This window comes from Lepisosteus platostomus, chromosome 9 (genome assembly GCF_059453375.1).
Source record: "Lepisosteus platostomus isolate fLepPlt1 chromosome 9, fLepPlt1.hap1, whole genome shotgun sequence".
Taxonomy (NCBI): domain Eukaryota; kingdom Metazoa; phylum Chordata; class Actinopteri; order Semionotiformes; family Lepisosteidae; genus Lepisosteus; species Lepisosteus platostomus.
Window position 1 is genome coordinate 48914175 of NC_142619.1, and position 17066 is coordinate 48931240.

Consider the following 17066-nt stretch of genomic DNA (forward strand, 5'->3'; position numbering starts at 1 on the left):
TAACACAAATATTCACAAAACCCAAACCAAACCACACTGATACTGTACTTTTCACAGCAGATGCAAGATAATTCAAAACCTCTTTCCTACCAGAAAATCTAGCCAGTATTTGCACAAGTCATGAAGAGGTACTAGGCAATATGTATTTGTTCTTGTTAATTCCAGAAATCGAAACCGACATAATTCGAGACCAGGCAAACACCTGAGAGATGAATTTTATATAGACAATGACATTATAAAACAAGTATTACATGCGGGAGCCATACCAAACTACAGCTATTGAATGAGACACACTGAGCATCAAGAAAACATGAACAATGTTTAGGAGTCTGACATTTTCATCTTCTAAGCAATGGGGGAAGCAATAAAAAGCAAATTTTGAGAGGTACAGTCAGAAGTGTAGAACTTAAATCAAGGGATGCTGTGCTTAAATTGTGCCTTGTACCAGTAAGATCTTATTTATAATTTTGTGTACAGTGTTAATCACCATGTTATTAAAAAGATATTACTTTTCTAGAATCATTAAAGATAAGTGTCTCACTGAACTTAAGACTCAGCCTTTCTATTAGGGCTTAAATTAGAAATAAATAAAAATATCAAATACAAACACTAAAATAAAATACAAATACAATATAAAAGATCACGTGTAAAAATACCAAAAAACATAGGAAGTAAATAAATCTTACTTAGTAATGTAGCAGAGTCTACTCTTCACTTACCAAAGTAAAATCCCAGTGGGGCCCTGGTGTGAGGAAAGTAAAAGAGCTTCCTCTTCGAAGTGGAGGCCTGAAATTGAGAATTTTTGTTAAAGAGTTTGCCAGATATGGCTAAAAGTATTGGTTCTCCAAAAAATGTTCCACAAAATTTTCAGAAAATTAAAATATAACAATATATATACTGTAAAAGCAGGCATATTGATGTGTTATATTTGTCCATTTCTGTGGTTCACTCTGTTGAATACACTAGCATTTCTTCTGCTCCAGCAAACCTTTGATGGGATTTTAATAGTATTACAAAGTGAACAGAAGGAAGCACCAACATTGTATAGCCACAAACATCAATCATTTCACCTGCCAAGAAATGCGGTGAAAGCTGTCTTCCAGTACAATTCATTAATAGCATCCTGAAAGCAAAGGTATCAGCACTTTCTGCAAAAAGAATAAAACTTCAAGTAACTTCAGTGTTCAGAAAATGATGATAAATAAGTACATGAAACACACCACACCACAGACTAAGCACTGGCTATAGCTGCTTCCTCCCTGCTAGTTTAAGGTAGTAGACTAAGAATCAGGAGCTGAAAGGATTTAGGCATAAGGCAAATGGACATGGACCATAAGATAAAGTAGCCACTTAAACACAGAAAAGAAGGTAACGGGGACTCCAGTCCACCACCAGAAATGTGCAACCCCACCTGGATGATGCGATGGCAGACATTGAGCACCAGAACGTTCACCACACATCAGCTATTAGTGGGGAGGAGAACAGAGTAATGAAGCCAATTAATAGATGGGGATTATTAGGAGGCCATGGCTGATACATGTGTTACACCCCTACTCTTTTCAAGAAACTCCCTGGGATTTTTAATGACCACAGAGACCTCGGTTTTACGTCTTTCGAAGGATGGCACCTTTTTACAGTACGGTGTCCCCGTCACTATACTGGGACATTAGGACCCACATAAACCACAGGGTGAGCACCCCCTGCTGGCAGGGGGATATGGGTGCAACTCACAACTGGCAAAAAAGTGGGCAGTAAAAGGCTTTTTACTACTAATAAAAGTAAAAGCAGTTTACTGCTACCTGTAAACTGCTGGAAAAAAAGTGGGTAGTAAAAGGCTTTTTATAAGTTATAATGTAAAGGTAAGGTTTGAAAGTTCCTTTTCTGAGTGATTGCATTATTTCCTTTCAAGATATCTTAGAAGACCCCACACACTGTTTGGTAAATTGTATGAGGGATTTGGATGGGGGTGTGCTGTGAGAGAACAGTCTAGATAATCAAGCACTGTAGGGATGAGGAAATGTTTTATGATATGGGCTTGATTATATGATCTAAACATCTGAAAAATTCTATCACACCAATTTAGCCCCAACAATAACATCAACAGCAACAGAATTATAAAGAAAAACACTCAAGGGACTCCATATTAAACACAGTGCGATCAGCTTTCCCTTTTCAGCTTGTTTATTGTATAAGCTCTGTAATTCCAACTTAATTGAATTCATCTTTGTTTAAAAAAAGGATGAAGATGGATCTCTACTCAACGGTGTTGCGCAATATCCTTTGGAAACACTGGGAAGTTCAGGACTTTGAACTTCTTTTTAATGATATGCTTCAAATGAGTTTAGTAGAGGTTGTCTCAATAGAAACACTAATCAACACACTAACATCTAAACATACAGGGCATATTTCAACAAAACTGTGATATTAATAAAATTGAATTTGGGAGTAATAAAGACTTCAGGGTTACAATAACATGTTATAAGCCAAATCACTGCCCAAGTAAGCAGACACTACTTAGTTGAAAAATGTGAACTGACATTCCATCTGGGCCAAATGTTTGTTCTCCAAATCACAATTGCACTTGTAATGTTTGATCTAATGTGAACTGCATTTTCTTAGTCCACCAGCATCTTTAATTTAACACCTTCTGACACCAGGACCAGCTGTACAGTGCTGACAGAATTTAGTCGGTGCATGTAAAACTCCTGATCATCTACACTGTTGCAGATGAGAGTTGCGATCTGTTTAATAATGAACACTGCAAAGATAACACAAAATCACAAGCTGCAATCTGTTTTAGAATAAAACCCCTTTGTTGAGAAAATCAAAGATACAATATCTTTTAAAATTTAAATAAAATTCTACATCATTAACATGATGTATTTTTTGCTATCTTTACGACAGACTATTATTTTCAGACAGCAGTTTTGAACTTGTGTGGTCAGAAAAGCATCACTATTTATCCCTTTAAAGGGACAAATTACCAGAGCCTACCAAAAGTACTTGAGGTACGAAGATTTAAAAGGAACCCCAGCTTTCTGAATTGTTATCCTTAAATGTATCAGGCTCTTGCAGTGTGAAACTCTTCCTTAACTTTGTCTTCACTACAAGGTTACCAACAACTAATTACTCACAGTATTTCTTATAACTGAAATCAGTAAAGAGCACAATTCTGATTCTTTGTGGAAGATTACATCAGTCCATCAATTCTATAACAGAAAATATAAACACTCATGATGGGACTGTGGATTTGTAGAGGCCACAAATTCCCTACGATTGCTCCATAGTGTGAAATGTCATGGGAGCTTTTTCCTCAACATTCTTCCTTACTTTGTTGAAATCACAATGAAAACTCTCTGCATAATAGAAAACACTCTCATAAATGGAATCTTTGACCAAAGTCAACGTAGGACTGAGTAAACAAAGGTAAGGCACAGATTCCAATCATCATAGTCACACTGTATGTCAGAGTGCTACTCTTAAGAGTTCACTGGTTAATCATTCACAAGATTACAGTGCACTACGTGAAATTGTTCATGAAAAATATAGTAGGGTAAAAGTCTTATGCTTCATTTCAGTTCCTCGAAACTATATTAATGCAAACTATAAAGAATTTTATTCAACTACAAAAATCGAACAAATTCAAAATATGCAGTTTTGTTTGCTACACAGTATAGCGTACTTTGTTTAACAGTACAAATATGGTAAAATGGATTTTGTTTTGTCTTTTATATATAACTTAATTTTTCTCAAGGGCTGTGGACCAAAGACCTGGCAGATTCAATGGAAAGCTCAGCAGGGGGAGGATGATTGGGGAGAGACTGGCATTAGTTCCTACACATGCCAAAGTAAACTTTCTCAGTAACATTTTAAAAACATGGTGGCTGTTGTCATGTGCAATCTGACTTATTAGAAATATCTGGGTTTTTTTAAAGTTTGGAGCCGATATATATTTGTTGCTGGAAAAATCGCTTGGTGAAGTTATTTTAAACTTCAAAACACAGCAGAACTGTTGGGAGGAACAGCGTTATAAACTGCAGCGTTTATGTCCACGTTGAAAGAAAACAGGCCCCATTTTTTGAGGTGCGGCTCTGGGACTGGATTCGCTTTTCCTACAGTTGCAGACTAATGTAATGTGCTCATTAATCTAAAAATGATTTTGTAATTATAAGTAACACTCCATGATGTGCAAGTCAAATAAAAAAAAATACAGCGCTGTCAAATCCAAGATTTTTACATCACGTTTTCACGAAATATTATCAATGCTGTCGCTATTGGACAGCTAAGACGCTGTTCTATTCGCACTGGATATTACAACCTATTTTAACTGTACATATTGAAGCTATATTTGGATTGTTCTTTACAATTCTTCAATGTTTTCCAACAGACTCGCGGAGGGCTGGAAACAAATTACAGGATACACCGTGACCACGCAAGACCTTAAGACACCAGTTCCTTCGATCTGAGAACGTCACACAAACCACCAAGCAAAGCAGTACAACTACTGTCGACTGGTTTTTAAAGAGTTGGAATTGATTACATGACGACGGCCGCAGACTTGTTTTATTGCACTACCTATGGCTTGGCGCCACCAAGTGGGGAATCCGTAATAAGATTTGGAAAATATTTTACTTCCTGAAATGGAGGGCATCGGAGTGGCGGTCGTAGCGAGTCGTGTGTTACTTCAGTAGATGGAAATACATATGTATACTTAACACAGCAAAAAACATTTTTTAACGAAGTGAAACATTTATGCGATTGGCTATTATTAATAACTACAACTTTACAGATACAATTCAAGTACATACAGGGAGAGGAATAAATCACGTTTTTACATTTAAACCGTGTAAGAATTATCACCTTTTCACGAAATTACGAGTTAGTAAGCGGCTGTTAAAACTTTCAAAGTTGCAGAGAACAATAAAGTGATTTGGCGAATCACAAAAATTCTAAAGTAACAAAATACCATTTAACCGGTCAGAATATTTTGTATTTTCCCAAGTCATCGTGGATATGAGTTCTGTCCTTTTCAGATCAACAGCAAGTTCAGAATAATTTCAGGTATTTCTGTATAAACAGAAAGTACAATGCATATGTGCTTTTTAAATGCAAATTTGCAAAACAAAAGTAGTGTATCTTAGCAAGACGATCGACTGGAAACGGGTGCGTTGTTGATCGTTTTAAATTTGTTGTAATCTAGTGGTACAGGCCTGCTGTGGTTTGGGAGTAAAATTAGAGATCACAACAAAACACACGACTCCCTTAACATACATAGCCCATCCCAATTACTGGAAGTCTGCCGATTTGCTGTCTTCAAACTACATTGTGCAGCAGAAATACAGTATTGTTATTTTTTTTACCGCTTAGAATTACTGTTTTCCGGGGAGGCTGATTCGGAGTTGACAGACGACTTCTCTTTCTTACAGCCGGCCCTTCTTCTCGGCCTGTCATTCTCCGTCTCTACAGTCGGGATCTGAGGTTCTTCGGTTTCCTCCATTTACAAGATCGGCGGTATGAGAAAGAAAAGCAACCTAAAAACTAGAAGGTGGGATGCAAATAATGGCGAATACTAAAACTAAGTGTTTGTTTTTTTTTATCTGAAGCGGGGAAGGGAAATTCAAATCGATGGCAAGAGAGGTTTTGAATATGGCGGAAACTTGAACATCCACCAATAAGGATGGAGCTCAGAGGCTGGTTGCTAGGAGACAGAGCGCAAAGATTTAGCGTGCAGGGGAGTGGTTTAGTAACAAAGCAACAGAGAAAGGGGATGTTTCATATTTCAATACGGGCGAACGTGGCCTTAAGTTATTACAGCCACATGTATCTGCGAGGTTTTTAGCTTTGTATGCAGCTCATCACTAATGATTTTTGTGATGGCTCCTAAAGTTTAAGTTAACAGTTACGGATAAAGCATGTGTAAAGGCAGCCTGTGTCATTTAGCTCCTTTTAGACGAACATTTTGAATAAAAATGTTATTTGGAAAGTGAATGCCATCTTGTGGCAAATTTAAATATCTCCATCTTCTTTCGCACTAATTGTAATTGCTGGGTTTACAATAGGTGTATTTTTTTTGTGAGAGAAATATCCTTACGTACACCTGATTTCAGATTACATTAAAATACCGAAAGATATCAAATAATGTTAGGGGGTTTTAACAGTGTTTCTAATAAGCTCTTACAATGAACAAAAACATGATTATGCCGATCTCATCTTTGGCTCCAAGTAGTTTATAGAGACCGCTGTATCTGACAGTCCTATTAAAAACCTGTGACACAATTTGAATAATTAAATTCAATATTGTTCTTTGGCCAGAAAATTAGAGGTTTTGTATTAAGTATAACAATCACCTAGCTGCTTAACTGAGATATATAACCAATAAAGAGCAAACTAATTTGACATTTATTGTTATATGTGAACATCTTAGCTGTTGAAGAATATGGTTTGTACTCTGCATATCAATTGTATACAGAAATCTGATACGATGTAAACTGTTAGTAAAAGCCTCCAGTGGTGTCTTAATTTATGCATTATGAAATGAAATTAAATATTTTTTATATTTACAAATATAATAAAATTCTGAATACTAAAAATGTAATGTTTTTAACGGTATTTGCAAATGAATTCAAATCCTTCAACAAAATGTCATCTAATTTCTTTATTCCTGTTACGATTTTGAGGGTACTTACTGTATCTCTAGCTCTAGAATTATTGGTGAGCTTTTGAGATTCCTGGCACAGTTTTATGTCTGGCAGATCCCGAGGAAGGCCTAGCCATCATTGCAGACCGATCCCATATCCTGCATCAGTCTTTTGAACAGTTGCCTTCAGGAAGATGTGTTCGCTCTCCACAGTGCAAGACAAATAAAAGAAAATGTAGCTTTGCTCCAGAGGCCATCAGGCTTGCAAACAATGAATGTAAAGACGTTTTATCACTATGATCTCTATTGGATAGGGACCCTCTATCTAAATGTGCATGTACTTTAATATCTTCTTATATATTGCACACTGTTCCTTTCAATCACTTCTATGGCCCATTGGCTGTTTTTATCTATGTACTGTTTATACTTTTTTTTTCTCAGCAATGTTTTTTTGTCATGTGTTGCATGTTGCACTGCTTGCTGCTTAAATGGGATGAATAAAATATTTTCAATTGAATTGATTTATAGTGAACTTATTTAGAAATGCCTCTGTTCTGTCCAGACCTCCTTGCAAAAAATGTCACCATGTGCCCTGATATGATTTTAATGATGCATCCCAGGAGCCAGTCCAAGAAAAACATGGATTCAGGTTAGCTATTGTGTTTTCCACGATAAACAAAATGGAATCTCAGAAAATATGGTTAGTCCATTACATTTTTAGCTGTCACACCGTAAGGCGACATTAGTAAGAAGAAAAATGTTTAAAAATCACAGACTTCTATGATTTTTTATGATCTTGTGAGGAATATGACCCTATTGCTCAGCATTCCAATCTAAGCGTTTCTCTGGCTCACATGGGCTCTTAAAATCAAATAATATTTATTTAGTATTCAACATGTCATTGCTTAAACACATGAAAACGTCTTCAAATAACTCAATCTCTCATTCTTTCTCATAAGCATAAATTCACGAACTGGGGAGTCAAACGCGAATGGAAACCCATTGCACAGGTGGTGACACCTGTATGCCTACATATGGTTAGAAACATACAGTGTAAGCCATAAGGATTGCTAGCTTTTTATTTATTGCAGTTTTTTTATACCCCTGTGTCCATGCCTCAGGTTAGACCAGAGGTACTGGGTGGGTTCTGAAATACTGCTGTTGACTGTCCAGAGGGACTTCTGTCCATATCTGAAGTGTCCAGCTCCTGGTGCCGTTACAGTGGGGCTTGTCTCTTGCAGAGCAGAGAGAGAGAGAGGCTCCCAGGTCCCGCAGCTCGAGTTCTTCATTTCCCTGGAAATAGGGCAGAGCTCATGGAGTGGACCTGGAGAACAAACACACACACCATCAACTTAATAATGAGGTGTGTGAAGCACGGCAACATCTGGTAAAATCTGTCAGTGCAGCACGGAATGACATTGACCTCAATTAACATCAATCAGCGCAGAACTTGTTTCTATCCTTTCTGGCACAGGAGCTTAAACTATGGACAATCCATCTTGTACAAATCTTGATGATTCAACATTACATGATATGTAATTTTTTTAGCACAAACCCCTCCACATGGCCCTTTGCCTTAGGTGATGAATAGTTCCTGTTTCAAAGCACTTTCTGTTCACTTAAAGTACAAATCGTACATTGTCATTATTGTTATTTCTCGTGGAGTTCAGTATTTAATGCTGGAAGGGAAATCCATTAATTGAATTGTTTAAAATCAATCAAGTAATTGACAGTGGTGTTTTTTTTATTATGGTTTTAGGATTGTGTATGTATTAGGTAAAATATCCCTATTTTAGTTACATTATTTCTTATACGGTTATGCAATGTGTGGTGTTCACCAGTGACTGTGCTGTATATGCTATTGTATGAAAGACATTTACATACAGTACCAGATTAATTCTGATTAAATTTTATCTTGACATGATGTAATAAAGATATGGCTGAAAATAAATCTTTTATGTTGAAATATTGTGATACCTCCATTAATGGCTCATTTCAATAAACACTTGGTAGTATAAAGCAGAATGTTGACCATGAAGCTAAATTTTCAGAACAAGATTAAACTGAATACTCAAGACCCCATTATTCGTTGCAGTTGCTGGCAATCAATACCTTATAGGCTCAGACAATCTGTGGGTGACTTGCTTACACATTTGGACTGACTGCTGCTCTGAGGGTTTTGGAACGAGCAGACTGGGAGGTCTGGACTCTTAAAAGTTTAAATAGTTATATAGCCAGCAGCACTAACATTAACAGCAAGCATTCGCCCCACAAAACACACACAGGCAGTTGGCTTGACTTGCTATCAATCATTTGCAGATGACTGTGGTAACTTAACAGTGACAGTGCCCACCTGTTGTTTAGAAATGTACTACATACTGTAGATGACACTGCCATTAACTGCTGAAATATACTACTAGAGCCCCTTACTTGTCACAGAATCTAGGCAGCAGATGTTACATTTGTTTGTACATAAAATTGAAGTGTGTGATGCCTACTGGATATTTTATCCACCACCTAACAGTACTTTATATTAAAATATTAACATTTGTGTGCTCTGTATTTTTAAAATATAAATATATATTTAAAATATAGTTCAGGTGGGTAGCTGAGTCAGCATGCGTAGGCTGCAAAGGAACAAGTAATAGGTTTATTCCATGCTGAAAAAAAGAAGAAAGAAAACACAACGTTTCGGCCGTGGAGCCTTCTTCAGGTGTGAGAAAGACTTACTGTCTTACAGATTGTCTTTCTCACACCTGAAGAAGGCTCCACGGCCGAAACGTTGTGTTTTCTTTCTTCTTTTTTTTCAGCATGGATTAAACCTATTACTTGTTCCTATCTAAAATATAAATTACGTATTCCCATGACTGGTGAGACAACTGCTATCATTATGATTTTTTTACCTCAACACTAAAGCTTTAGAGCCATTACCTTCATGTATATTAGTCACACAAGACCTGCTGTTGGACGTCCTGTTATCTAGCAACTTTGGTAACACTGACAGCCTTGGAGTGTTTTCATCAGAGTACTCTTGACAGCCAGTATATGAGTTTGCATTTCTTTGAGACCTGAAATAAAATACATTGATAGTATATTTGTGTTATATTTGCTCAAGTATGCTTAATGTGATTTTACACAATAGCACAAAAATATCTGCTAGATTAGAACTCTTTTTATAAATACATTTAATAGATCCTGCCTTGTGCCCACTGCTTGTCGGGATAGGCTCTGGTTCCCCCAAGACCTTGAACTGGATGAAGGGATTTGAAAACTGATGGATATTTTGTAAAAAAAAAATCTGAGCATCGTTTCCTAGAGATATTGCTTTACTTTTTCTGAAGAAAGAAAAAGTTTTAATTTGCAAAATGAAAAAAGGAAATGTTTACTTGCTTAGATGATCTCTTTAAAACTTCACAAATGTAAAGAGAATGTGAAAAATGATATACTTGACAAGGCTGTTCAAACTATCTTGCACATTTGGTTTATTGTAGCTATTGATCTAATAATAAATCCAGATATTTTTTTCAAGAGTCTGAGCGAAAAGAGACACAGGTATTGTGTTAAATCTATGGCCCAGTGTGCCTTAGAAAGTAGTACATTGCTAATTATTGAATTACTTTTGATTATTGAAGGTCCAGTTTTGATGAAAATCTTGTTTTCGCAAGTCTTTGTGGGAGTATATTAAAACCACAATAAAGATCACAATTAAAAATATGCTCTAGCAATGCAGACATCATTCCACCTGCTTAATCTTTTAAGTCTTACTTATGTGACACAATAATTAATTTACTTCAATCACAGTCCAATATAAATAGGAGGTAAACACAGAGGTCCCATTTGAATCTGAATTGACCACACTGATTGGTAAAGGTACATCCTTTGGGGAAAAAGCAGAAAATTATGAATGATTTTAAATTACAAAGTGCAAAGTTGCAGAAAGTCCCAATTAACACTCAACACTCCATGCTATACACATTCCTTGTTCTTAATAAATACCTTTTTGCCTGTTTGCCTGGTCTATGACACTGCTCTTTCTTCAGACTGTAGGAGTTTCTCCATACTAGTGACGGGTGTTTTCTGCTGTGATTCAGGGGTGGCATTTCATGCCAGTTCTTCAAAGGATCTTTCGTCTGTGAAAGGAATACTATTATTATTTCTTAGCATCCTGCTACTACTCTAGAAAGAGCCAAATCATTTATATATATATAAGAATAAAGAAGCAAAACCTTTCATGCGATACAAAACTGCATTTGAAATCAATGACATTTTTGAAAAATCTCATTTTTATTTCCCTACGCTAGTTTAGATAGAACACATGCACAAGCTTCAAAATAATTTCTTCCTTTCCATTCCAAATTCGAACTGCTCGCTGAAGGTACATCACTGTTACACCTGCTTCGAGTCGCTTTTGATGAGATATTGCATTGGGCCACAGTTCCCCTTCATGTCAGTGAGGTCAGGGAGAGGATTATTGACTATTATCAGAGACATCTTGTCCTGGTTTGTTTCTGAGATCCTGTGCATCTGTGCGAGATTGTTCCTGTAGTGACCAATTCTTCCATCAAGATTCTGCAGCATTTCGTTGAACCTCCGTTTCTCTAATAACTGCCGAAAAGGAGGCATAAAGGAAAAACAATTTACATGTAGGTACACTTCTTGTAGGTGTTCAAATCATTTTTGCCAATGGCCACTGCCTCCAACAGTAACGAAAAGTACTTTCTTGGATTTCAAATACGGAAGGAGTGGTGCCTACTTTTGCATCTGATGGAAGTTTAGATTCCAATTGCATCAGTTTCAGTTTCGACTGTTCCCTCAAAATTTTCCAGGTCTCCTCAGAATTTAAAGCTGTTTAGGAAAGATTAGAAACCTTTGCTAATAAAAAGAAGAAAAGGGGAAAATAACACATCTAGCTCTCCATGCATTCGCCCCTTTACGTAATTACGTTGCTGCTGTTGTTAAGACGAAAGGCAAAAAGACTATAATATGAATCCTATAACAAGCTACTCCTATCACTTAAACAAGCAGAAATGAGACAGTGTCCTATCATTGATAACACGATAACCACTGTTGTGAAGGACTTCAAACTGAGGAGTCCTTCACAACAGTGGTTTACATGTCGATACGTTCCCCTCTTAGAAACTACCGCTGCTCTTAAAAAGTACGAGGAGCCTCTCTTCCAGGACGAGAGGACACACCGCCACCCTTCTCCCTCCAAGCCGGTGACGACATCACGATACTCTGAAGACGCCACGGTGGCAATGACTTCGCTTACAGATACAAACCTCTCCACGACTAAGGACTGGGAAAAGGCTAATGCACATTAACTGGGACTAATAAAGACAATTTTTCACAATCGACAAATTTAAACGAATTTAAATTTAACGTTGGTTAAACAAAAACTAGATGTCAAATTTCGGATCTCATGTATATTGCCAATAGATGAAAATACGAAAAGGTCGAGCTCTGCTAAGAACGAAATTGTCATCCACAATTCAAATCAAATCAAAGTTTATTTATCAAATGCACAACAATACGGCGTGCAGCAGCAGTTGCTGGCAATGAAATGTCTTTTTTTTGCGAGCTCACAAAAATTACAAGAATCACAAAAATCACAAAAACACAAAAATCACAAAATTGAGGTTACATCTTTTAAATGGAATAAAACTCAATGTGAGTAGAGCTGTGTCTATGGTGTATGCAAAATATACATGCAGTGCAGTTATCCTGAATATAGTGAGAATTGTGTGTCCATGTAGCCATTACAGATGATTTGCTAAGGAGCTCCAGGTTGGCTATTTAGCAGTCTTATTGCCTGGAGGTAGAAGCTTTTCCGTAGTCTGTTGGAATTGGCAAACAACCACCGTTCTTGAAGTTAACATAAAATCCCTCTACAACAAACTGTATGGATTGTTTGCACTTTAATTGTAATAACTGTGATAGATTTATCAAATGTAAATATCGGAAATCAGCACCGGAAACGTTTTCTAATTATGTACATTGTTTTATAACAGCCCCATATTGTGCGTGTCATTTTCAGGATAATATATACAGTATTTATACAGTACATGTTCCCATTGAATTAAATATATGAAAAAAGTTATAAAGACTCGCCTCCTAAATTTGACAAAATCCAAGAACGTAGTTTGTATGATCCATACCGGATCATGAAGAAGAAATCTTGACAGAATACAATTAAGTAGATATTATGTATTTAATGTTATGACGACTTACCTTTAAGACGTTGGATACATATATAAAAGCTTAATATAAACTTCGTTTGTAATGATTTATACCATATATCTTAGCTAACTATATTAGCAAATTATAGAATGCTACATGATAAGATTCTGACGGCTTTTTTATATCACCCTAATAACAATATAGCTTATTGTGATCTTTTTTTACTTGGCAGTCATTAAAAAATGTCTTACTTTCACGAATATTTTCTAAAACATAAGAACATAAACATGAGAAATGAGAGTAGGACATTCGGCTCTTCCAGCTCCGTTGATATCTAATAAACCCGAGGTTCTCTGCTGTTTCTTTAAAGAAGCCAGGGTTTCAGTTTAATAACATGGCTTGTTAGCTTCATATATAGCTTCATCTGCAATTTCCCTCCCGGGATCAATAAAGTATCTATCATATAATCCAAATACTTTTGTGAAATGAAGTGCCTCCTGCTCTTAGTTTTACATTAGATTAATGTAAAACAAATTTACATTTGAAATTCAGTTTAAAAATTCCATTCCTAGCACATTCTATGGATTTATAAAGGAAGAAAATAAGTTTGGAAAACTCCGGAAATTCCCTTTATGTGTTAAGATACAGTTAGAAGTTACATTAAGTTACATTACAGTTCAACAAGAAGTTTACACATCAAGTGTCGGCAGATACAACAGACCTTACGAATCAAACTACCTCATTATATATGTCTTCAACCCCAAAATACGTCAATATCGATACTGTAACACAGGTCTCGGTTCTGTGCTGGTGGCGTAGCGAATGACAATTTGGAGACTTTTACAGGGACAGTCTTTGCCCGTTTCATTACAGTGGGACAACGTTTCATCATTTAAAACAAAACTCTAAGAAACTCTTGCGACCTAATTCCAATAACGATTTAGAGGATGAACCTTTTTTTGCGAGTAAGAGCAACGGGAAACAAAACAGCCTGAAACTGTAAGAGGGGAAGGAAAGACATTTAAAGAGAAGTTTCAAGTGATCCCAATTGACAGGAAAGAGCGCCACCTACTGGTTAAATGACGTGACTGCCTGCAGTCCCTGTTTTTGGAAGACCCGGACTACAGATTATACATTTGTGTACTGATTTATTTTTGACTAGCGTTGCTGCGCACAGTATTATATCATAGTCAAGGCTGTATAAAATCGCATTTTAAAATTTGATTTACAGGTATTTCGAATCAGCCTGCATTGTTGCAGTTGGATTCCAGCCTCCTTCTTTCACTGCTTACAGAGATATTAGAGTGAATAAATTCTGCCGTTGAATAACTCTTCCAACGTCTTCAAACAGGGATGTAATTAATTTGTCCCCCCCATAAATAGCACCTCTTTGCTACTTCAACGCCAGTGTGCTGTGCCTCTAGAAACTGACTAGATCGGTTTTCCTGGTACTGTTTGGTCGCTTTTACAAAATCTGAGAAATACAAGTGTAACAGCTCATAGGACCTTGTCTATTAAAATCTTTTATTGTAAAATACCATTTCTAAAATTTTAAATATCCGTATATTTGTTAGAATCATACACTGCACCGGTATATGACTGAAAATGTTGCTTATATCAGGAATGAATCACACGTTTACCTGCTGGCCCATTTACTCAGCATTACCTGTGAAGTGCGCGTATATACAGCGGCACGTCCGCCCCAGGTTCTGGGACAGACGGACCTGTTTCTTCCCAGAGTAGATCCGCATTAGCCTCATGGATAGGTTGGAGCCGAGCGGTCTTAATTTGAGGAGACAAACGTGGATGAGGAGTGCTTTTCCATCTTGCCCCACTGCTTTCACTTTGATCTCCATTTTCGGTGAAGTCCCGAGAACCGGGGATTTGGCCTACAAAAGTATTAATTTTCGGAAACTATCAACAACAATGAGTTAAACTACAGCGCCTGCAGCATCATATTTTCTCAATTCGAGAAAACCTAATTTAGGAGATAATGAAAACGCCAGAAAAAGTACCTTGTAAGATTTTATCTTCCAGGGTTCTGATAGAATCTGTATTGTGACTGATAAAAATTGATAAAAGGTAGATTGATAATATATATACTGTAATACAATAGAACCATTCACAGGTAAATAGCGCATACAGAATCATAAAGATAAGGTTCAGATTATATAGAATATGCGCACCTGATCTAAAGTATATGATTATGAACAGCAATAGCTCCAAAAACATCTCACCAGTTACTGCTCCCTCAATGGCCATCTGTCCTTCGTCAGCTTTTTAACACAATTGAACACATCCAACATGAAATGAAAACTGTGGTGAATTAAAAAAGTGCCTAAAGTGCTTTTATTGTTAAGATGACCTTCTTTCTCTCAGATGCTTTTTATAACTTTCTTAAAAATCTTTACAACTGAGCCCTAAAATGTAGTCATCAATTCATAATTTGGTGTGAAAGCAAGGAACTGAAGCAATTTGCAAATATCTCCATCATGGAAAGACAAAGGATATTTTTAAAAGACGTGTGTATAGCAGGCGTGTGTTATTAAGGTACTGTAAACATCTCAGCATGGCAACACAGTGTGGATGAAAGACTCACCCTAGACAACACAGCAACACGAAACAGAGAAGCACAATGACAGTCTTCAGTTGACTTTGGGAAGAGGTCCATAGATATGGAGTTTTATCAATCATTGCGTGGAGCCAAATTGTAGATTTTAGTGTAAGAAGCCCTGAATCAGAAGATCTCAGATTACATGTTGGGCTGTACTCAAGCAATCAATCCCTTTGGGTAACCTGGAGCTAGAATATTCAGTGCTTTATACGTGAGTGGGATACTTTTATTTCACAGGGAGCAAAGTAAATGTACAAAATATACTGAACATTATTATTATTATTATTATTAGTTACATATTATATAGGCACATACTGCAGATGGTGTTTAGGGAAAGTACAAATACTGGAAGATGCACTCTACTTCAACATTGCAGTGCAGTATCTAAGAAAAAGCAAGAAATACACAGACTTCAAAGACTGCGAGAGAAAGAAGAGTCTGTTGACTGTAAATGTCAAAGTTCAAAACGTTGGACTGGTTAATGAATGCAAAAATCAGTGATAAATTTAGAACGCTGAGAGTACAGCTAAGAGTGGTGTTGCTTAGGGCAAAACAGGGCAATCGTGGCATTGTGTAGCCTATTATTTCTTCTTCAAGACAAGTTGAACCAAAGAAGTGCAAAGCAGATTAGATTACAGGTCAGACCAGTGACCATAAAACTGTAAATGGATTCCTCTTACCACACCTACAAACATGCCAGAACTAATGACTTCCTGGCAACCAAAATCAAAGCATTTATCAAAGATCCCTCAGTTGCCTTATGTGGCACCAGTTTATAATCTTGCAGGATCATTATCAAGGTTATTATTTGGACTCCTGGTAGTGCTAACAAAGGTGTGTGAAGCCTGGATTTGAAAAGGTCACTTATTTCCAACAGAAAGATTTTACTTGTGGCCAGAATGTACACATACAATGTGCAGAAGAAGTGAAGAGACTGGAATTCAAACTTAAAAAGTTAAGCTACTTCGGTATCAGCATGTATCTAATCTTCTACTATCTTATATTCTCTTGCAGCTTTATGTGGTGTTGGTGTGGTGGTTAGGGCTGCCAAGTTACAGATGCAGGTAGAGTTTGCATGTTGCCTTAGAGTTTATGGGGGTATAATATGGATTCCCACTACACCTCAAAAACGTGATGGTAGGTTAATTGCCTGTACTAAACAGCCCGTGAGGTACAGGAATGGGCTGTTTAGTACTTTCTCATTAATCTGTCTTGTTCATTATTTTGATATTCTTTCTTTAAAGAATGCCTTTCCGAGTTCATAGAGGAGGTTTTAATGCCCTCTTCAAACAGACTTCCAGTGCTTTCCGTGTACTTAACACCAGGTTTGTGTATTACGGTCATAAAAAAAGAACATCTCCCACATCACCTGCAATTCTAGAAGCACCGTGGCAACAAGCAGCATGACTCACTGTGAAAGTATTCATTGTTAACTCAGTTTTTCATCCAAGACACTTTTATGCTTTGTCACATTAAACAAAAGTGTTCTATACCATTCATAGCCACTCTAAAATTAAATCAACATCACTCCTAAAGATTAAATCTTCATACAATATTGACAATATGTGAAGGTAGGATATTTCTGAATCCTTAAAATAACATCGTACTATCCATGAGTTATACATGTTGATTAAA

General features: G+C 36.7%; 2 protein-coding genes and 1 long non-coding RNA gene across 4 annotated transcripts in view; 1 reads left to right on the forward strand and 2 right to left on the reverse strand.

The window, feature by feature from the left end:
- Positions 1 to 5497, reverse strand: part of net1 (neuroepithelial cell transforming 1) — a 29301-nt gene extending 23804 nt beyond the window's left edge. The window contains exons 1-2 of the mRNA XM_088645396.1: positions 5361 to 5497; positions 720 to 786 (exon numbers count right to left, since the gene is read on the reverse strand). Of these exons, the coding sequence (XP_088501522.1) occupies positions 720 to 786; positions 5361 to 5497 (204 nt within the window). The remainder of the gene's footprint in view (positions 1 to 719; positions 787 to 5360) is intronic.
- Positions 3633 to 5532, forward strand: LOC148655152 (uncharacterized). Of its 2 annotated transcripts, none has more exons than XR_015941201.1 (3): positions 3633 to 4130; positions 4388 to 5061; positions 5427 to 5532. It is a non-coding gene; the product is annotated as an uncharacterized LOC148655152 (long non-coding RNA). The 2 variants fall into 2 exon arrangements; XR_015941200.1 differs by having other exon boundaries at positions 3633 to 4083.
- Positions 5533 to 7702: 2170 nt separating this feature from the next.
- Positions 7703 to 15641, reverse strand: LOC148655153 (uncharacterized). Its single transcript, XM_088646617.1, has 7 exons — positions 15055 to 15641; positions 14484 to 14706; positions 11391 to 11484; positions 11030 to 11242; positions 10634 to 10767; positions 9569 to 9705; positions 7703 to 7961 (listed from the first exon to the last, which is right to left on the reverse strand). Exons 1-7 carry the CDS (start codon positions 15077 to 15079, stop codon positions 7720 to 7722), a joined length of 1068 nt encoding a protein of 355 aa, XP_088502743.1. The 5' UTR covers positions 15080 to 15641; the 3' UTR covers positions 7703 to 7719.
- Positions 15642 to 17066: the final 1425 nt, after the last annotated feature.

Excerpts from the sequence above, each read along its gene's own strand:
- LOC148655153 (XM_088646617.1), bottom strand. The coding sequence starts at position 15,079 with ATGGCCATTGAGGGAGCAGTAACTG. Across the intron at positions 14,707-15,054 it reads CATTGAGGGAGCAGTAACTG|GCCAAATCCCCGGTTCTCGG; the intron begins GTGAGATGTTTT and ends ATACTTTTGTAG. Across the intron at positions 11,485-14,483 it reads TATATACGCGCACTTCACAG|AGCTTTAAATTCTGAGGAGA; the intron begins GTAATGCTGAGT and ends TCTTTCCTAAAC.